Source organism: Nasonia vitripennis, chromosome 1 (genome assembly GCF_009193385.2).
Source record: "Nasonia vitripennis strain AsymCx chromosome 1, Nvit_psr_1.1, whole genome shotgun sequence".
Taxonomy (NCBI): Eukaryota; Metazoa; Arthropoda; class Insecta; order Hymenoptera; family Pteromalidae; genus Nasonia; species Nasonia vitripennis.
This window is the reverse complement of record NC_045757.1, coordinates 27,189,300-27,212,556: the sequence shown is the minus strand read 5'-3', so window position 1 is coordinate 27,212,556 and position 23,257 is coordinate 27,189,300. Positions and strand designations below refer to the sequence as shown.

Below are 23,257 nucleotides of genomic sequence, written 5' to 3'. Positions count from 1 at the left end.
ATAATATCTTGAGTCAGATAAAAACTTTCGGAAAGACACGGCGGCCCACGATTACCCTGCTATTCCGGTAATTTTTACTGAAAAATTCTTTCCGTGTAGTTTTTAAAAAATATTCTAAGAAAACTCGCTTCGCAATTCAACTAGACGTCCTCAAAATTCGGACTCGGTATAGGCTTCCCATGTTAAAATACAAAATTTCAAGGTTCAATATCTCTAAAAATAATGTCGCTTGGGGGTAAAAAAATACCACGTTGTAGAGGATACTTAATTGAACATGTAAACAAAGTTTGAGCGATATCAAGAAAATAAATTTTGCGGTGAACTACCTTAAACGAAGTTATTTACTAAGATATATATTTAGGAGTTTTTTGAAGAACTGCAATCTTGAAAATTAAAAGAATATGAATATATATATATATATATATATATATATATATATATATCAATTGCTCAACTTCTTATTCACTTAAAAAATCGACATTGATATCATAAAATAAACGAGCTTGTATTAACGATAATTTGTAGCTTCGTACTGATGTTTTTTAAAATAATTTTTTGTATGAGTAAGGTAGTTTTAGAAACTCAGTATTGCATCAACATGTTCGCATTACATTTCTCATCTACTGATAAAATGCGATAACTCAATAGTTGTAAATATTAAAACTTGCGACTTCAAAACGAAGACTTCTCCGCGATGCTTTGCGAAACTCAATCATTCACATACAAGTCAAAAATCGAATATCTAAATTCTTTAAACTAGCAGCATCCCCTCAAAAATGCAGGCTCCTCCACCCTTGTTTTCGAACAACCTTAGAAATCCTTCTGCGTTCCCACATCCCCCTTCCTCCTCTCAGCCCGAATAATCTTTCGGAAACGAAGTGTGCGCGGTCTCCCGGGACAGATCCACACGTGGATTTGAATTTGTCGCGCGAAAACGACAGGGCTTTGCATATCATTTGCCCGACTACGCGGACACCGCGAGTGAAATATAGAGTGCGACTATATAGGCGCAGTAGCACGGGGGAGAAGAATTTTCGGTGCCGAGCGAAACCCGATGAACGATTTTGCGCGCGTCGTTTTCCGGCTATTGTTTTGCAAATTCAATTTCGTCGGGTCTCTCGGCAGCGGAAAAAATGCACGGATTTCGGCCGAACTGTGATTCAGGTAGCTATATACCTATATGCGCTGCGTGACGCGTGGGAATCCTCGCTTCTCTCTCCCTCTCTCTTTCTCTCTTTCTCTCTCTCTCTCTCTCTCTCTCTCTCTCTCTCTCTCTCTCTCTCTCTCTTTCTTTTTCGCCCGCGTGTCGGGCCGGTTTTCGAAATGCAGAACAACATTCGGTTTGATTTTTTACGTTGGTTATGAATGCATATTTGTAAGCGAAGTTTTATTTTGTTTTTCTAGAATCGAGCTTTCGATCGTTTCCAAGGTTAGGTTCTACTGAAAGGTATGAAAGACAATTATTATTCCTGATTGACGAACTTCAAAACCAAAGTATCAAAGCATCAAAACGTCGCTTAGAGTATAAACGCACAATAAACTTGCTCTCTCAGCAGCGATAATCCGTAATTACGAGCGCACACCAGATCCGCTAACGTGATTTATATTCGCCGACACGTCGTCGCGTCCCAACCCTCTAATCAACAAGTGCATATTAACGAGCAGGACAGTGTATGTACGTCGAGAGAAAATAATGCTCACTGACGACAGCAATAAGACACTCGCCGGCGATCTCCCTTCTCGCTCTCTCGGCACACACGTCGCACATTTATGCAAAGGTCGCCGACTCGGCTCTAGAGAGTATTTAGATCGTCGCCTAGTAGTATAGAGGATGAACGAGTTAAACGGGCCGGTCACTCGAGGCTTACACACGACTTGAGGGTCTTCCCGACTCGCCGTCTTCGTGCGTAAATCAATAGATACACGAGCATGTCCGAGTCCGGCTATTTATTTCGTCTGCCTGGATAAATATAAGCGCGAGCTGTCACGTCGCACGCAATGGGAGGTGCTCGCGAATAGGCTAGACATTGTTTTGCCTAGCGCAGGACGTGTGTGACTTGACAAACCGAGCCACACGTCGTATCGTTGTCAGAGCCGATCTTTCGTGAAGGCGATACGTTTATTTATCGGCGAAGAACACGTGTTGAACAAATGTTCATCTCTTGGGGTCGGTTTTTTTTCCACGTTTACTCCTGCACGAAAAGTGCAAGGGAGTTTGGAGATAAAGGTTCCTATTTCCTACGGTGCAATAAGGAAAAATTGCTTAAGAATCACGGGAAGAAAATTAGACAGGCAGTATCTCGTGTTAATGCCACTTGAATTCGAGCGTCAGTTCACGCGAGATATGATCTGCTGATTTTTGTCCTTCCCGTCAGTAGTGTTTTATTACCGAAGGATGATATAATTCGGCTTTTTATTATCTTGTGCTCAGATACAAAATAAGTGTCGATTCACTGTTGTTGACTACGGTTTTTACTTAATCGCGAGATTAATTCTATAAATAACAGCCCAAGTCACATATATGTTTAAGATATCCGACCATAATATGTAACGTGTTATCGCTTTGTGTCTTTGCAGCACATTTAAATCGGCTAATCGGCAAATCATTGATTGATTGGCAATTTTATATTTAATTTGTAAATTTTGTATCGTTTAACTTACATTATGAAAGTCTTTATTTTGTATGTTTCAGGTAAATAATTCAAATTGTTCACCTTCAATCATGCCATGCTATAATAGTGGTGAGTTGTTATTGTTACCGAGATTACATAAATATTTATCTTATACAGACAAAGCTATTTGATTCAATTACATCACAATTAAGATAAAGCTACAAGCCAAATAACTCACTTGCGTATATATGGGGAATTCTACGGGAAAAAGGCCATTTTTTGGTTGGAGAAACCGAAAAAAACAAATGTTGGTTTTTTCAAAGATACAAATTTCTTGACTGAAAAATCCTGCAATTTTCATGATTTTTCCGCATTTTCAATTGTGCGTAACTTTTGACCAAATCACGCATTTTCAACGCATTTTTTTTTAATTGAAGCTCTTTTCCCTTTCTCTTACTCTACAGTAATACATTTTATGTTTGTGCCTTTATGCATTAGGTACATGCCGTTGAACAATGGCTATTTTTCGACGAATTTGAAGGGCTTATAAAACAGTGTCACAAGGCACTTTTTCGATGTTGGAACGTGGTTTTACATGGTTCTAAACATGTACAATAAGAAGAAAAAAGTTGCAGGAGTGTCCTCCAACATTTGTTTTTTTCGATTTCTCCAACCAGAAAATGGCCTTTTCCCCGTAGAATTCCCCATATAGCTTCCGTTATTCCTCATCGCGTATCAATCAATCCTTACTTCTATCTCATTTAAAAATAAAGAAGTAAAAGCTTTCGGCTCTACTCAGCCTTGAAAAAGTAACCTAACGCGTCAATGAAGCATCAAAAGAAAGGCAAAATACATCGCGAAACTAACGCCCGACGTTTGCATCGGACGCAGATTTTAATGGTATTTATACGTGCGGAAAAAAAAAACATTTTCAGACTACAGTTCACCTTTGCTCGACTGACTGCTGCTGATACGAGAACAGCCGCGGGCTTTGCGGATGTTCCATGTCTCGGACTATATACGCTCTGGCCGTTGCCATCAGATATATGCTGAAACAGGAGGACGGATGATTGATGGACCGTTAATTGCTAGTTTCGCGTTGATTTGTCATGATGCGAAGAGCCCTGAGGCGGTGCAAAATATACTCCTGTCGTGCTGATATTCCTACAAAATTTTTCTTTAATACATATCCGACGATTGTACGGAATGGATTCAAATTTCGTCGTGAGGCATGGAAGATGAAAAAAAAAGAAGATCGTTAGAGCTGCTTGATTCTTCTCAGTTTCGAAACTATCGAATGTGGTTGCACGCAAAACTATTGCCAATAATACAATATACTTCAAGGGTTAGAAAGCACGAGGCATAAATGGAAAGCTAAATAAATTGGATTTTTATCATACGTTCTTAATTGGCAAAGTTTATTGTTTTTATACTCTGTAGATAAATCAGTCGTGTAAATTTGCATGAAACATTAAAAATAACCAGTTTATGAGATGCAATACGTATTGAATTCATCACACGGATAAATAAGACCATCATCTGGTCACTTTCGCTCTCTGGCAGTATTATACGGAGAGAGGGAGTAGGTATTGTCTATACTCTTCTGGATAATCATAACTCTTAGTACAAGGTTTAGGGAATATACAGTGTATTATTATTATTACCCATTTCTGCGTTTGCTGACGTGAAAACGTATATTATAGCGCTATCTCACTCCGTCCATCTCTTCTCAATCTGCAATTTCGATTCGGAGTTCGATTTCATCAGCCGCAGTCATATAGCATTACACTTATTTGTTTACCCAAAACACCAACAACCCTAACCAGCCTTAATGCACTTCCCGCGTTTCTGCGTCTTTCTCCCGGCATCGACTTTGAAACAAACTACACACACACACACACAGACGCAATCTCGCGCTCACACATCCGCATCAACGCGTCGCGTCAACCAGACTCAGCCAGACAGCCGCGTATATAACTATATACAGGAGCGTCGGAGTCGTCGGCGTCGTCATTCCATTGTAACGCGTAACGAGGGGCAATTTTTTCCCGACTCGAACAATGTGTCGCATTAGCGCATTGTGAGCTGATGCTGGCCGGGACTGCTATCATGCGACGCGCGGCAATCCGCATCCTCGCTTATTTTGGATATAATATACGCCGCCGACGCTCTGATTCTGTCCGCCGAGCCTGGCTACTGCTCTTTGTCGGCGCTGGGCTGATGCGTTGTTGCGACGTTTATTTTGGCATGGCTTCGCCGCCGGCCTATATCGCGCGCTATGAGTCGCGCTGGGAATATGTATAATGACGCGATCCTGGACGAATGTGATGCTGGAAAATTCAGAGCTTTCGTTTTGAATTAACGCCGCTTAAACATGCCACGCGGGATTTGACTGTGAGTATATAATATGTGAATGGAGAATTTAATGTTTTTACTATGGCGCTCTCGCTGCAAATTTCAATCAGGGTGCATTGTTTACTTTCGTGAGCTTGCATTTATTGCTCTTGAAAAATGATTTACATGTAAAATTGTGTGTAAGTTGAAACCTTCTGGTGTATGCAAAATTCTGTAATATCACGTGGGCGATTGCATTCATTGAAACTAACGAGAATCTCGTTAGTAGAGCATTATTTCGCGTGTCAACTACTCTCCTCTAGAAAAGGAAAAATGTTGTTCATCAAGATATGTAGCGTTTGATTATTTTTCTTCAAAAGTTGTCGTAGTCCCCAGCACCGAATATTTTACGTCTCTTAAGAGATACTATTATACAAAAATCTCTTTCCAAAAAAACGTATAACCCTGTATACACTGCCGAATCCACTAGGCACTCGTCGGCATCAATAAACAGAATTAAATCAAAATCGACTCTCTCTTTACCTCTGCGATTCCACCGACGCGTATGTCGCGCTCATTTCGAGTATCTCTTTATGCATCGCGACTCTTTCGCATTTTGGATCAGCCGACGCGATCGGACTATGCGCGGTATGCGCCCGTGTGTATCTTCACGGACCGCGCGTTTTGCCCTCGACGCGCCGTAATCGATGCTCGATTTACATTCGCGAATGGAATTCCGCCGCGCGAAAAGCGCGCCGGGAATAGCCTTTTGTTTGTTTTGACCGAGTCGGCCAGGCCAGTCGCGGTAAATTCAGTATAAGGATATTCCTTTGTTGCGACTTCTTGTTTTACGCGAGCGAACGCGCGCGATGCGGCCATTTTTCTGCTCGTTATGATCGCGTGCGGCTATAGTTTTTCAAATTAGGTATTCATGAATTTCACGTACGGGCGATTTGAGAAAACTTTGTTTTGAAAATTTTCGCTGAATACCTGCTGCGGCAGAATTCAGATGTTAATGAAAATCCAGTATTTTCCACGAGGCTGAGTTTATTTGCCTTAAATTGAAAAGAAAATTATCATCTCGTTGTCTGGTTTTCACTGGAATGTTGTTTCAACGCGGCTATTATACGGTTGTAAAAATAGGAATCCGAACGGTGTGATGATTCATTCCAGAGCAGGTACGCATGCGGTGGAACGTAAAATTCCAGAAATCGTTAAATTTTTATGCGTCGAAATCGATAGGCGCGCGTTTGATTATAAAATTTCACCCGATACACCGGACGTCGCCGGGCTTATAAATACCGAATCCACTTATCCCTCCCTATAACCCCTGCACTCGTGTGCCGCTAGCTCTTGAAATTCGCGGCTTTTTTCCACGCGCGCAGCCTCGACTGCAGCTGCGAAAAACAAAAGCTGGCGCGCAAAAACAGCATTCCCTTCGCCATCTGCAGCAAAGTACGTGCTCGCGAGAGCCGTACACAGTAATGGTGCGCGCGACGACGAAGATCAAACACAGAGGTAGTGCAGTAACAAAAACAGAGAGGAAAAAGCGGCTGGAAAAAGCGCCGAGAGGGACAAAGACAAAAACGGGAGCAGGCCAGGTAAAACAGAGTTATCCGCGACGGATATCCAAAGTTCTGTACTTACACGCATACGGTGTCCAGCGTTGTCTCTGTGTACAGCGGCGGGACACTGCAGCAGTAGATTCTCTCTCCCTCCGTCGCTCCTCTCGTTGATTGACGATTTGCATAGACAAATAAGTTGGCCCTGATGAGGCTTGCGCGTGTTTGCGGAGCAGTCGAATAATTGTTTTCGCCGAACAGGCCCCTCTCCCCTGAAATGGCCAGCAGCGCTCGAGTTTAGAGCAAATGACGCGGCCGCGTGCGTATGGCTGAAAAACGGAAAAAAGGCCGAGCAGCGCGACGCGAGCAAACAGACAAGTCAGAGATGAAAAGAGAGGGGGAGGAGGGAGAAGAGAGGCTTTGAAAAATTGTTTGCATTCGCAACGCGTCCCAGAATTCGGGAGGCTTTCAGTGCGTCGCGTGCGCGCGCGCGGATGTGCGTGCGGCTCTTCTTTTTTTCGCGCTGGCGATAGGCAAATAAACTTTTGTCTCGTCGGTGCCAAGGAAAATACAACGTGGACAACGAAATTATCGCTGCGATGTGGCCTTTTGCCGACTGGTTCTGTTTTTGGTAAAGTCTTTTTTCGTTTTTCACTATATGGGTTATCGAATCCAAGTCTGCACATGTACTACCCGGACTTTTGACATAGAGTTGTATTCTGTCAATCGACAGCAGATGACTGTACGATGTGAACAATAAAAAATATCCATTACCCTGATGATCATGTGTAGTATCGTCAAGCCACCTTACAGCCGTAAAACCAAACAGTTTTGGACTAGCCTCCTTCAATACTGGGTAAATTTAGAATTCTCCATGACGATATGCGAAAATTCAATTATTTTATGTTATTTATTAACGATAACATACAAATCTTTAACGATATTATAATAAATCATCTTTACTTACATACGGCAACTTTTTTGCAGTAAATAAACGAGCACATTTCTATTCTATATTATAATTCAATCATTTGTTCAGGTATCCGCAGTAAATGCAAAATTATAAGTTCAATTACAATTCGTGACGCTTGCGCCCGATTCAGAGCATACAAATTTGTACTGATTAATTTATCAGAGTCTCTCCCATGGCAAATTTGCACATTAGAAAATAATAATCGCATCTATATTTTGGCACTTATCGATAAGGCACCTCGAATCTTACAAAAATATCAACAATACCATTACATTACAAATCTATCTCAATTCAACGCAAAAACCATCGACTCAGCAGAGCCAAACACAGGGTAATCCTTGTAAACCCGATTCCCGCAGCTGCAGCCACGGCATCCTCTTCAACCGGTTGACCGGCTCGGTACTCGAGAATCGGCAACGAGTAGTTTCCCATCAGATCGCGCCAGAAATCCATGCGTTCGGTCAGGAAGTCCTGTTCCATGGCTCGATCGATCGAACGTCCGTCGCCGAACCTCATGAATCGTCTATGCTCCTGGAAGGGCTCCCAGCTCGAGGTCAGTCGCGCGCTCGGTACCCTGCAGGTATATGGACGCGGCGTTTATACGCTTAGTACATATAGTTGGCCGGTGAATAAACCATGTGTGTACGCTGTTGGCGAGGGATATGACCGAGAGAGAATTATACGCTTGAGCGAGCGAATCGTAAGTTGCGGAAGAGCTTGATCGATGCGGAGAGTGGATGATTATTCCACGGGGATTTGAATTTATGGCGTAGGTGTTGCGGAGAGTTAATGTTGTGCTGTTTCGTTCGTCGCGGAAATGTCGATATTTTAGGTTTCTTTTAATCATTTAAAAATGCTTACCCAGTTTTGGCAAAGTTGATCCACATCTCGGACATGATGTTGATCATTGTTCTATCGCCCATCGTGTTGAAGAGTTGCAGGTCGGCGTATTTCTCGTTCAAGTAGGGGAAAATGTAATTCAAATCGTCACCGTGTGCGGCACCTAAACGTATTGGCTACAAGTAAAAGGTTACGTTCGATATGTTTTATTTTTAAAAATAGTTACCGAATCGGAACGGAATGCCCCATCTGAAGGTAGTGCTGAACGTTCCCTCGTAAGCTAACACGTAAAAGTAAACTTTGGATTTCATCTGCGGCAGTCGTCTTTGCAGGAAATCGTAACTTGAAAAAGTTATCAGTGCATCTCCGACCATCTGCAAAAGTTATTGTCGTTTATGAATGACTCTTGAATTATTTGAAATATTTTTTCACAATGTAATTTATTTCAAAATCAAAGTGTAACATACAGCGAGACTGAAATGTTAAATAATTATTCCAAATGCAATATACCTTTACTAATAATAATGTTATTGTACTGTATACAGTTGCCTACAGCGCTAATTAATCATACAGACGATATTCCGTACGCGAAATAACACGAGAATACTGTACACTTGTATATCGTAAAATAATTACACTTTTAAAGTACAGCACGAAAATTAAAACTAATTAAATTGTAAATATCAAACCAACTGAATGAAAAATCTCAAATTTAATGAAATTTAATTTCCTCGCTAACTTACCTGAGTAATATTTGATTCTATATTCCTTAGAATGTCCCCATCAAAATAGAAATCCTTAATTGCATCGCTAAATTCAGTGATATTCTCAATCGAATCTTGCAGCTCTAGAACGCTTGGAAGCAGCGTATCAAAGTCCCTCAAGAATTCATCTTTTATGGCGCTGTTCAGAAGGAGATCTAAAAAAAATTAATTAAATCAATTTAATATCGGATTTTTATGCTCGAATCTGATTTATTCACAAGGCAAACGTCGAATCCACGTATAAAAATAAATTACACAGGACAGTCTAATTCTGAGACGAAAAAAACGGTTTAAATCAAATCAACGCTGCTTTTTTGAAAACTTGCTGCTAACTTCAAACTGCACAGTTCGAATCTGATTAGATTACGAGAAAAAAGTCAAATTAATGTATAAAAATAATTTATACAGTCTAAGTCTAGAATAGGAGACAAAGAAAAAGTTCGACAAGCAGGCGTCAATCGAGTTCCGCAAATAAGTGACACTAATACGATATCACTAAGCGAGTCGCAGTGACGCGAGCCCGTGCATTATTTACCGGTCGTCTTGAGCAGACCCTCGTCATCCACGACGCCGTTGATCCACGGCATGTCCCTAAATAGGCCGTCAGTGAGACTTCGTTCCGGATTTACCGTCAGGATCGCACCCTCGGCATCTGCTTCCAGGGTCGGTCCGTAGATACATTTTGGATTTCGCCGCCACATGTGCTGCAACAATACGGACACCGTGAAACGCGATATCGCGCAGGGCCGTTGATCGGATATCAAATTATAGGTAATGATGCGCTGGAAACGCTAATGGCCGTTGCTATACGTCGAGGAAGCGTGCAGAAGAATGCGTCTATTCTCGTGCGGTGCTCGAGACGCGGTTGACTTGATGAGGATGGGATGGTATATTGAATTTTATGTAGATTAGGCTAACCAGATAATCCGTACTCTTGAGAATTGAAAATTTTGAAATTATAAAAAAAGTGGTTGTTGATGCAAAATATTTCGCAAGATCGGAAAACGAGCAATCGAGCGAAATTTAATAGAACTCACGAAGTAACTCATCATGACGATATCAGCCGGACTCGCTGATTTCATGCACTGCATTATCTTCCGGTCGATCTTTTCTTGCCTCACAGTTACATCCTCGTCTTCCACGACTGTTCCGTTTTCGCCATCTCCGCTGCCCATATCATCGAAATCGCTTTCGTGCGCGCACTCCAGGAGATACGCCACGTGCAAGGACGAGTTTCTAATGTTCTCACGCGTGTGGACTGCCCACTTCGCCGTTGGCGCCCCGCTCATCGTTATCATCTGCGTATGGTATAGATATATTCTGGATTACTCAATTTTCTCGTTAAGTTCGATATAAAACATAATGAAAGAGAAATCATATTTCAAAATTTATTAATTTTTGTGGAAATGTAAAATTAATCGCAATTTAACATTTTAAGCGCAGACAAGTCATCCTACATTTGAAATTAAGGGAATGAACGGAACGTTGTGCCAACATTTAAACTGTATCAATATCAACGATTTAATATTTTAATTGGAATTGTAAATTGTGTACCTTTTGGAACTGTCCCTTGGTAGCCTCGCTCGAGGCCAACAGGTGGACCATCACCGCTCCGGAACTCTGTCCCATCAGAGTCACCGAGTTCGGATCTCCACCGAAAGCCTCGATATTGTCGTGGACCCAAACGAGCGCCATAGCCGCGTCCTTGAGACCATAGTTACCGGGCGCGACGCTGTTACCGGTGCTGAAGAAACCTGTGCACCAACCGTTTGCTGTATACATCAGGTACAATATCTGCGCAGGGGATCACCGGATGGACGAAGGCGCGAGCGCGCAAGAATTACGCGGACCACGAGCCCATAACCGAATCTGATATGGTCGGCCGAGCGTGTACAGGGTGTAGCTCGTTATCCTGCGCAATTTTTGCTTTCGGAGGGGAATCTTAAGTGAGACGCTCGCGGTTTTATTTCTGCGCTGAGATTGCGCTTTTTCTATAATGATAGTGTGCGATATAATTAAGTATAGAAAACACGAACTGCAGTCGTTCCGGTATAATTACTCGAGATATTACAAAAAAAAAACATGATGTTGCACACTGGCTTATTTGAAATTGTAAACTTATTGTTAAATTCGAAATGAAACTGAGCTGGAGTCTCGCGAATCACGACAAAGTTGAATTAATATTTTACTCGAAATCCTATCGCGTATGCCAACGTTGTTAGATGAAACTCGGTTAAATTTTAATAGTAAATCATTTGGTAGTGGGAAATTCCTCTCGAAGCCATAAAGTAAATCGAATCTTGAAAATCGTATCACGCGAATTTAATATACAAGCAAACAGGTATAAAGCTCGCGGTTTTCTATAATCCGTTTTATTCCCTTATCGAATCTCAATCGCGTGCCATTTATATCACTCGCAATTACGAAGCACCGCTTACCTAATATGTTAAGCCGATAATTCAAAGTAACGAGGATGATCTCGTGATCCAGTAAATATGTGGGTGCGTATAAGCTGCTGTTGCTGCTTCCTGTGTTAAAAGCGCCGCCGTGTATGAATAATAGAACTGAGAGCTTTTTCTGCTGCGTTTCGTTGCCGTTTGGACTGATCTGGAATGAGAGAAACGTTTTTTTTTTTTAATGTCACAGAGTCAAGAGTTTGCAGCAGCACTTGTCTATTGCGTTGCACGATCGATTTATGAAATATTATTATGATACCGCGAGTGATAAATTTATGCTCTGGAGAAGAATGATGACAGTGAGCATTCATGAATGGAGCTTGATTCACACGCCGCTCTACCAGTATCAATTTATGCTCGCTCTGCATTGACTGAGAATTTAACTTCAAATTCAATTTTAAAAACGTGATCTGGATTCGCGTATCAAGTTATTCTTGCGATATCATTGTCTCGGCGATCATAAATTTTTCATAGCATTAAATATACTTTTTTTTTTACGTGGCATTTGGAACTCGAAAGTTCATCGCCTCATCTACGCAAGCCTTCCACGCTGCCCTATCTTGTGTCAACCCCACCCAAGATGCACCTCTCCGATCGACACCCACCCGTCCTATTTCTACTAGATCCGCTTTTACGTTGTCCTCCCATCTACGTCTAGGTCTACCTATAGGTCGCGTTACCATCGGCCTGCCCTTCATGACACGCGCTGCCGTACGGTCGTCTCCCATTCTCGCTACGTGCCCTGCCCATCCCAATCTGCGCGATTTTATTATTCTGTTAATATTTGGTGACGCGTACAGATTGTGTAACTCATCATTGTGTAGTCTCCTCCATTCCCCGGTTTCCTCATCTATCTTCGGCCCGTATATTTTTCGCAAGACTTTATTTTCAAATACCCTAAAACGGTTGTCCGCCTGCTTAGTGAGAGCCCACGTTTCGCACCCGTACAGAACCACCGGCAGTATTATTGTCCTGTATATTCTTATTTTAACGTTTTTAGACAACAGCCTCGACTTAAGTAAATTACTCACGGCGTAGAAGCAAGCATTACCCGAATGGAGTCTCTTATTTATTTCGACATTAATCTCGTTTCTATCATTTATGGTCGTACCCAGATACCTGAATTCGCTAACCTTTTCAAAAGTAAAATTCCCAACTCTGAGATCTTCCTCCCCTCTGCAGATGTCTAGCTTATCCACAATCATGTACTTTGTTTTTGATTCACTCACTTCTAACCCTGTATACTCCACCGCTTTTATGAGGATTTCCGCGTTTCTTACTACCGTTTCCCTACAATCCCCCAGTATATCCAAATCATCTGCGTAGCCTAGTATCTGCGTTGTTCCATTAAGCGTTGCGCCCAGCTGGCTAACCTGCATTTTTCTAACGGCATACTCTAACGTTAAGTTGAACAGCACCGTAGAGAGCCCATCCCCTTGTTTTAAACCATCGCGTATCATGAAGGGTTCTGATACATTACCGCCTACTCGGACCTTTCCCGTGCTTCCGTTCAGACATATTTGAATTAATCTCACGAGTTTTTTCGGTACACCGAGAAGTACTAGAATTTGATACATTTTGCTTCGCTTAATAGAGTCGTATGCTTTTTTAAAATCTATAAATAGTTGGTGTATGGTTTCGTAAAATTCCCACTTTTTCTCTAACAACTGTCTTATGGTAAACATTTGATCGCTCGTCGATCTGTTGCGCCGAAATCCGCACTGATAATCTCCTACTATATCTTCCGCGAATGGAGTGAGTCTAGCTTGTAGTACGTTTGACAGAACTTTGTAGCACGTTGCTAAAAGTAAGATACCCCTATAGTTATTGCAGTCTGTCTTATCCCCCTTTTTAAAAATCAGTATAATGATAGATTCCTTCCAATTTTCGGGTATTGTTTCATTTTTCCAGATGGCACATACTAGTTTATAGATTTTGAAAGTGAGCTCGACGCCCCCACATTTGAGTAACTCAGCTGGTATAGAGTCATTTCCCGCGGCTTTGTTGTTTTTTAGTTTTTTAATCGCGGCCTCTACTTCTTGGTAGCTCGGTTCCTCCACGTGGGGTTTAGCAATGTGAATTTCGTCCCCTAATTCTTAGCTATTTTCGTGCACGTTTAATAATTTATCGAAATAATTTTTCCACAGCGACAGTAATTCGTTGTCATTTGTTTCGAGGTCCCCGTTTTCATCCTTCATCAATTGCGCTCTACTCCTAAAACCCTTTCTGATGGCGTTAATCCCTCTGTACATTTCGCAGGGGTTATTTTCCTTACTGTTAGTTTCTATTCTCCTAATAAGATTCTTTTGATACTCCCGCTTCTTATTTCTGTAGATCGCGCTCGTCTGTTTCCTTACGTTAGAATACATATGGCTGTCTATGGTAAGTCTAACATTATCAACAAGTCGCTCTGCCTGTTTAACATCTTTTTAATGTGTTTTCTCACTCGATTGAGTGATTATTCGCAGCGAGAAGGATCCTCTAACCGGCTCGCACGCTAGCGCTAAAAAAAAATCACGGCTTCTCGTGTGTTTTACGAGCCTGGAGGATTTTTTTCGCAAGCTGGCGATAACATAACCTCATCTCAACCACTGAACGACTGCTGACGGCGAAGATACTTATGGCTGTTCCATCAGGAGGACATAACATCAGTATTCAACATCGCTAAAAAGGAAAAAAGGAAAATCACGTTTCTGTGATCATCAGCTCCAAATTCCACCGAACCGAGGTCTTCTTCAGAAATGTTTTGAGGTTAGAAACATATAGCTCTATCTCTCTCTAAAGAGCGCGAGATCAGTTGTCACCGTCGCTGCGCGTCTAGTACCAATTTTCGCCACCAGAGTGCAACACCATCGACTCTGGCAAAACGTTGGTACCTATGACTGATCGGCCATGGTAATTTTGGTGCGTGTCTCAGGAATCTGCTAGAGAGGGAGTTTTGAAAATTGAAAAAGGAACGAAGGTTTTTTTCTTTTCTCTCGAAAATTTTGATAAGCATTACAAGCTGAAAAAACACATACGTCCTCACATGCCAAAATGGCGCCGGGCCGAAACAAGCCTCCTGACAAGTGTCAGTAATTTTGCATGGCGCCGGGCCGAAACAAGCCTCCTGACAAGTGTCAGTAATTTTGCATGTTGCAAACAAAAACCTGCAACAACAGCAGTGTGCGTGATCTGTGATGAGGCATATCACCTTAGCTGCCTTAAGAACAAGAATGAAAACTTTAAATTCATTGGTAATAACCTTATATTATGCTGCAGAAACTAGTAACAAGACTCAAGACTTGCAAGAAACTGATTCCATAGATGAAAGTGATCTTGAACTGCTGAAAACGGAAAACATGCTGTTAAGGAGATTAGTTAGTGAATTAACTGAGAAAAATGACCTCCTAAAAGAAAAATTACAAAACACCAGAAGTAAAACTGACAACAATGTCCTTACATACTCAGATGCCATGAAGTACTCTAGACCAATCCATAAAAAAATTCCTAAAATATCCGTAAGAAAAAACAACAACAGTAATATAGATGTTATGAAGTCAGTTATTGAATGTCTAACAGCTGAAAAAAACATCCAAACAAAGAACATCTACGTAAATAAAAATGAAGAAGTCATTATAAGCTGTCTTAATGAGAATAGTGCGGTATTGACAGAGACAGTACTAAAGGAAAAACTAGAGGACAAATGTGATGTCATGAAAAATGAACTCAGCAACCCGAAAATTAAGATAGTAGGTATAGATAATCACGCAAATATGGACATCAAGGATATTGAAAAGGACATAAACGAAAGGAACTTCAGTTATTTTGAAAAGGGAGGACAAGTCCTACATATGTATAAGAATAATTATAATAGCTTGAGTACGGTCATAATGGAAGTCCCAGCTGACATCTACAAGCATATAAGAGAAAATAATAACAAAGTTTTTGTTGGATATCAGCAATGCAAAGCCTATGATTTGGTTAACGTTTGCCCGTGTTTCAAGTGCGGTAGATTTGGACACAGTGCCAGGAAATGCCAAAATGAGTTTCTGTGTTTGAAATGTTCCGGGAAGCATAATACGTGTAATTGTGATAAAGATTATGCTAAGTGCATTAACTGTCATTATAGTAACACAAAATACAAGTCAAAGTTAGACACAAAACATCATACTTATGACTCTAACTTGTGCAGCATCTTGAAAAAGAAAATTGACAGATATATTGACTCTATTGATTACCCGATAAAACCTACTCTACCTGAAACTGAATCGATCTATCACAGCATAGAATTGGCAAACAGGCGTAAAGTATCCACAGAGGCTAATAATGTCGTAGATAGTGAACAACTGGAAAATGACACTCCACGCAACAAAACAAAGCCAGAAACTGAACACAACAGAAGACCAATCACAAGACGTGATCCACAAATTCCACTGAACTATCTAAAACCGCAATCCTCTGCATTGTCACCAGCCAACAAGAGTGATAAAAACAAGATCAAGAAATAGGTAAAAATGGATATTTTTGATTATTTGGATAGGTTTCAAAATGAATCGATGCAAAAAGAACGGACATGTGGTAATATTGAAAATTTTAACAAAGCTATAAACAATAAGAAGGACTTTATCATGCATGTAAACATTCGTAGTATGAATGCAAATTTTGATAAGCTGAAAATTTTAATAGAAAGTTTAGCTATCAAACCAGCGATTGTGATATGTTCAGAAGCTTTTGATCAAGTTAATTATAATTTCTATCAACTGAATGGTTCAGATTATGAATATAAAACTTATTATAACGAAAGTAGGATAAACAGGAATGATGGAGTCTTTGTTTTTATCAATAGCAATCTAGTCCAAAATACCAAAGTCATTGAAGCAGGGAGAATTAAAATAATAAATACTAGAATAACCTTAAATGATAAAAGCGGTCTTGAAATATCAGCCATGTATAGGTCACATGGGATACCGAAAACAGAATTTATACTAGATCTTAATAAGTACTTAATTTATAAAAAAAATGTAAAGAATCACTTAGTCATAGGTGATTTTAATGTTGACCTGCTAGACTGTGATCATTATAGCCAAGATTTTCTATGTAACTTCCTTGATAAGGGATTTATTCAGGGTTTTGTTGGTATTACAAAGCCAGCTATCGGTAGAGCTAAAGGATCATGTATCGACAACATTTTCATTAAATCTCACAACATTAACACAGCCACATACAAGCTTAAGCATGATCTAACGGATCATTACCCGATTATCATAGCTGTAAATAAGCTAAAGACAGTAACTAAAGAACCGTATGTTTTCTTAAACTACAAAAAAATAATAAATAACGCTAATTCAAGAAACTGGGATGAAATTAGTTCGATACCTGATCCAAACTTGGCTGTAGAAAAATTGTTAAATGAAATCAAGCAATGCGTAGAATTGTCAAAAACAACAAAAAAGGCTAATAGACAAAATGGTAGAAAAAACTGGATTACCGACGCAATAATAAGATCATGTGAAACCAAAGAATTTTTGTATAATTTGTGGCAACTAGATGTGCAGAATAAACAGCTTAAAATACAGTATAAAACCTACTCTAAAATCTTGGATAAGGTAATTACCGATGCCAAAATGAAATATGAATTGAATCTAGTGCAGAATAATTACAACAACCCAAAAAAACTATGGGAAATAATAAATACAAAAATCGGTAAAGTTAAAAAATCTAATGATGCCATAAATTATATAAAGGTTAATGATAGGAAAATTACAGACAAAGTCGAAATAGCTCAAAACATGAATACTTTCTTCTGCGAAATTGGGAGAAAATTAAGTCAAAAATCGTGAAACCTGTCAACGCAGAACTTAGGCTACCTGACATGAATCCTATGTCGATTTTCTTAAAGCCAACCAGTATGGCTGAAATAATAAGTATAATCAATACGCTAAAACTGAAAAATGGGGGATTTGATAAGATAAATGCTAAGACTTTAAAATTGCTATGTAATCATATAGCAGGTCCTCTGACCCATATTTTCAATAAGTGTATTGAAAAAGCGGTATGGCCTGAGAGCTCTAAAGAGTGCTGAAGTAGTGCCGATTTATAAATCAGGCGAAAAACATAAGATCACGAATTATCGACCTATCTCTCTTATATCTAATGTTGCAAAAATTCTTGAGCGAATTATGTATAATAGAATAAATGATTTTGTAGAAAAGAGTAATATAATTTCTAAGCAACAATTTGGTTTTATGAGAGGGATTGGTACGAAGGATGCTCTGAACTACCTAACCAATGTATTATATAATAATATCGATAAGAGTAAGCCTACGATAATAACCTTTCTTGACCCGGCGAAGGCTTTTGATACTGTTGACCACAGTATACTACTGGCCAAATTATATCGTATTGGAATCAGGGGTCAAGCGTTGGATCTCCTTTCCAGCTATCTAAATGATAGATATCAAGTAGTCAAAATAGACGGTAATCAAAGTGATAGAACTTCTCAAATCTCAAAGAAAAATTCTTAGCATCAGATAGTGTTACTAGGAATAGAAGTATTATTATACCAAAAACAAATAAGAGAATCAGCAATAAGAACAGCTATATGAAAGCAATTAATGTATATAATGAGCTTCCTAATCGACTAAAAGTATTAAATATAAATAAATACCCTCAAAAGAAAATCATAAAAGACTGGATACAATACAACTGTTAGAAAAATAATAAAAGAAAAAAATTGTTTCTGTATGCAATACACAAATTTGTTATTAGAAGCTATGCCAAATGTATATATCTTAGTTTTAAGTTTTAATTTTAAGTTTTGTTTATATCTTTCTTTTCCTTTGTAACCAGACTGCGAACAGGTAATTTTATTTACCTCTGCAGGTTTCCAGGTATGAAATACATACCTTGTAAATTTCTTCTGGTAATAATAAATAAATAAAAAAATTAAAAAATACTCTTCTACGGTTCTATCGCTTCTATTTTGTAAGCTTTCTAATTTAGCCTTTTTGCGCCTTTCAAACCAGAGTTCGCACTCTTCGTCAAACCATGGTTTGCTCTTTGGCTTTTTCTTTTTACCCAGTACTTTGTTCGCGTCCTCTTTTACCGTTTTTTCGATGTCCCCCCATAAGCTATTCGGTTCGTCATTCCCCTCCAGCGATGTGTTTGCTTCTTCAAGTGCCTGAAACCAGTTATTAATTTCTATCTGGTACCTAATTCACTCTGTTCTATCTCGTAGCTTCTCAATATCGAAGCTTTCTACCTTGTTTGCTCGCTTACTATTTTGATTCGCTACTAGTCTAGCTCTTAATTTGGCTACTACTAGGAAGTGGTCCGAGTCGCTATCTGACCATCTGTAAGCCCTTACGTCGAGAACGTTAGTATGACGTCTTTTTTCAATGAGGAAATGATCAATTTGGTTCTGTGTGGCCCCGTCCGGCGATGTCCACGTTGCCTTGTGTATGTCCTTGTGCTTAAAACACATAGTTTTGATTATAAGATCTTTTGCCGCCGCGAAATTTATGACCCTAATACTGTTATCATTGCTGGCTTCGTGCAGGCTTTCCTTCCCTATAGTAGGCCTAAACATTTCCTCCCTACCTATTTTAGCATTGAAATCGCCTAATACTATTCTTGTGTCGTAAGACGCGAACTGGTCGATTACCTGCTCTAAAGTTTCGTAATAGAGATCCTTAGCTTCTTCTTCTTTGTCCTCCGTAGGACAGTGTACATTAATAAATACATATCTTACCATTCACCTTCGATAATGATGTACGAGAGCCTATCATTGACGGATTTGAAACTTTTAACCGAATGTATGATGCTTTTGCTTACGAGAAATCCGGTGCCTAGAGATCCCCCACTCCCGGCCCCATACAGGTACGTGAAGTTACCCGATGCTAGTACTCCGCCATCTGGCCACCGCGATTCCTGTATTGCTACCAAATCTAGATTGTACCTATCAGCTTCCTTTACGAGTTCTTTAAACGCACCTGCTCTGTATAGACTGCGAACATTCCAAGTTCCGACCCTTAAGTCCCTTTTGGTTCGGATTTGATTTTTTTGAGCCATGATGTTATGTTAAACCCGCGCGCTTCGGATCCTGTTCCGATCGCAGGTGAGTCCATCGTTCTAGAGGTGATAACCCCCATACCTCTCTAGAACTAAGTATGAGAGCTTTCCGACTTTGACGAGGACAGTGTCAATTCGTCGTCAGACACACTACGGTTTCATTCTCGCATCCTAACGCCCCCCTGCAAGGCAGCGCGCCTTCGCTGGCATCGTTACCGCGTAAGACCAGGTGACGAATCATTCTACACATCCCCTTTCGGGGCAGTTGTCATCGCTCCCGCATCCTCCTCGGCAGCAGGATTTTTGCCCATTTTTGTAATGTGTGATGAAAGAGATAGATTGAGAGATAAGAGATAATGTGAAGTGTTTTTGTTGTTGTGGTGCTTGCGTAGTGTTTCTAGATGAATGCGTTCGACAGTGTGGGCTCATCACACCCACGCCTGTTCCTATCGGCTGTCCGCAGCTGCTTATTCATTTTATTCGCAGCTAACCTCTTTCTCAGGGGCTGTTCCTCTATCCGCAACCAAAGGACGCGCTGTGTAGTGGTGATAGGCACCCACCCGTCCGATCTGGACGACAACGCCCAAGACCCGCTTAGGGTAGCGGCATTGTAACAGTTAAATATACTTATACCGGATAAAAATATGCGAATTGTATGAAAAATCAATAATTGAATGAAGATGCTCTCAAAGTTAAAGCCTATTTTTCTAGCGGTACTACATCTCGGTTTGCTCAATTCGTGTTCAGCGACCTCGCAAAACAATCGAGCTCGAGTTCCAACGCATTGCGTACACGCGATCGGGTTTCATTGTTCGAGAAGGTTAGGTTTCGAGCTGTAAAACGCCCACGCGGCAGAGTTAGAAGCGAGTAAGCGTTATGCATTTGAACTATTTTTGTATTTAAATGGGATCTTCCTGGGAGAATCGCGGAACAACCTCTTAGGGGTTACTCGTAACCAGGGTTAATTATTATACAGATATTATAAAGTGTACTCACTGTAGGAGTAAAAACGTTCAGATACAAGCAGTCTTCATCTCCGACAAGTCCTGTATCGCTCAATTGTAGGCATTTTGAGCCATCGGATGTGGCGTTTCTTACTTCCGTCCATTTTTCAGTCCATGGTACAGGATTCTAAATGAACAATTTTTTTCGTCAAGTTGTGCCTATGCTTATTTTTTTAACTTTGAAATACAATCTGGTTTTGATCGAATCGAGTCAGTTGACATAACAAATTCAATTGCACAAATAGATATTAAGTAGTTAGTCCATCTTATCACCTCAAACCTGAGCTCTTTTATCGGGGGTTCAGCGTACGGAATCCCCAGGTAACCGGTAATATTAGCACCTCGAGCTGTCTTCAACCAAACTCCTCGTACTGGACCAAAATTAGTTTCGACTTGCGGATCATCGCCAAAAACACAATGAAACCACGAGATCACCAGAAGAAGGCAAAATTTTCGATTCTTCATGATAATTCCTCGTCGACTTCACATGCAAACGTTGACTCAAAACTGTTTTGTAGAAAAATGAATCGTTGCTCGTTCTCTGGAAAAATTTAGCAAGGTCTGAACGGTGTGACTGTTACTAGTTTTCTAAAACATAATTTCCTAAAACAGAATTTCTTCGCTGATTCGTCACATTATGCTCGATAAGATAAGCGATGACTGTTGTGATAAGAACATTATGCTAGTTTCATGTTGTTTTAATTATTATACGCTACTCGCAAGTGTAAGGTGTACCCTTCGTTGTGTTTGCACTTATTTATATCATCTATAGTCACAGAATAAAGTTTTCCTCGAGCTGGATTTGAAGTTTAAATCGATGAGTTATTAATTACAGTAATAAAACGAATAATCGAAATTCTTGAGATAAACGAATCACCTTGTAAATTGTCGAGCTGCAGTCTTTTTGTTTATCTTTCTTATCTTCCGCGAATATTTCGCGATCACTACAGACGAGCACATCGTAAAAATGCGCGGAACGCCTACATGAACTTTTTCACGGAATAATTCCACGTACCTTTAAAAAATGAATTCATTCCTCCAACATTGTAATGAATAAATGGAATCTAACAGATACAGGCTAACCGATAAAAAAGCAAATCTAATCAAATTTCAATCGATCATACAGTGAAAAGCAAAACATATTCATAACTCCATCACCTCGATTACTCTTGCGCATACACGCGTTACAACCACCTTCCAAACAAACAAAAGCACCGCAGAACCATTCGTTCTCCAACCCCAAAACGAAAAAAAGTAAAACCCACCTACCTCTTGTCGTTCCTTCAAAATTGAAACGCAGCAGCAACATTCACTTGGACAATCACCAATTCCAAAAACCAACCCCCTCTGGTAAACAAATGGACATATAAAAAGTAGAACACCACTGCGCACAGAACAAACAAAGAAACGCGCAACTATCGAGCGAGTCGATCAGGCATTTGGGAGGCGCGAAATCAAACTGCGTGCAGCCTCGCGGGAATACACGGAGGCTGTGCGGCGATGAGAGCTGCAACGTTTAGTCTCAATTGCTGGAATATTTGCTTCGCTGCTACGGGTAAATAGGTGAATGACACACGGTGCTCCACTTTAATTAGTCCAACTTTGCGTCTCACTCTTTCGCTTTCGTCACGTCTCTGTTGACTCGCTCGCGCGCGCGCTCGTAAAAGACACAGCCGTATACGCGCTGGAAGCGTGAAATACATTGTACACATGCGCGCTTTCTTATCTATGTGTACTTGCCGCTCGATTGCCGCGCCGGGATTTTCATTCTCGGATGCCTTTTTCGCGCGGCTGCTGACTTTTCTTCCTGTGCGTTGTGCACGCGCATATTATACGCGAGCGCGTGATGTGCTAGATCTGAGGTGACGCCATGCGATACTTTTTATCATACTGAGATCGTTTCAATTTTTTTCTCCGGAAAATTTAGATGCATGTGTTTGATAAGCCGGCTCGTGCTTTGTTTGCGGACAATTGAAAGAATAATGTCAATGTCGGTTGAAACGCGGGCTGGAATATGTAAGCTGGTGTATACGCATGTATGCCGAAGTTATAATCAATGGAATGAAAACGTACTTCAACTTGAGGTCGAAAAGCTCGTCGTGTACAGTTTTCCAGTCTACTTTGTTCGCCTTTCGACTCTGTCTCCTCTCCGTTCGTAACAATAGAATAGTTCGACGACGTACGCTTATGCGTATCGTGGAAACAAGAGTATAACACATCGTGAATTTGTAAAAAAACTACTGAGCGATTGTTTCTTTACCAAATGTAATGAAAGCGGCATGTATTGATATCAAATACGCTGTATATTTTCCGAGCGACCAAAAGTCTTTTCAAACTTTCGAATAGACGAAAATTTATCGGAAACGTTGTACGCGTGTAAACACCGTCACACTTACACGCGAAAACAGTTGCTATTTGCCGATGGTTCGTATATTGATTAAACAAAAACATGCGAATGAAAAACAAACAAAATACTTTTTAATCAACGCTTTGCTCCGCGTCGCCACGCATAAGCCCGCAAAAGTCTCTTGGCGCACAAAACCAAACGCATCCGCGAGAGTCTTGTATTTACAGTTTGCATCCGTCATTATAAAAAACGCTCTTTGTGGCGCGGCCAAAGTAATTTCTAAAATTAAAAGCCACTTCAATTTCGTCCTGTC

General features: G+C 40.4%; 2 protein-coding genes across 4 annotated transcripts in view; one reads left to right on the top strand and one right to left on the bottom strand.

The window, feature by feature from the left end:
• LOC100119465 (polypyrimidine tract-binding protein 1) overlaps nucleotides 1-23,257 on the top strand; it is a 455,850-nt gene that overhangs the window by 109,358 nt on the left and 323,235 nt on the right. The gene's annotated exons all lie outside the window — the stretch shown is intronic.
• Nucleotides 7,408-22,829, bottom strand: LOC107981954 (esterase FE4). 2 transcript variants are annotated; one of them, XM_031921114.2, is made up of 11 exons: nucleotides 21,863-22,829; nucleotides 20,871-21,138; nucleotides 20,590-20,724; nucleotides 11,524-11,692; nucleotides 10,640-10,839; nucleotides 10,123-10,383; nucleotides 9,621-9,789; nucleotides 9,065-9,240; nucleotides 8,548-8,695; nucleotides 8,343-8,484; nucleotides 7,408-8,055 (listed from the first exon to the last, which is right to left on the bottom strand). In XM_031921114.2, the coding sequence occupies exons 2-11, from the start codon at nucleotides 21,060-21,062 to the stop codon at nucleotides 7,773-7,775; spliced, it is 1,875 nt and encodes a 624-aa protein (XP_031776974.1). In that variant the 5' UTR covers nucleotides 21,063-21,138; nucleotides 21,863-22,829; the 3' UTR covers nucleotides 7,408-7,772. The 2 variants fall into 2 exon arrangements, with proteins under 2 accessions (XP_031776974.1, XP_031776973.1); XM_031921113.2 differs by having other exon boundaries at nucleotides 21,867-22,829.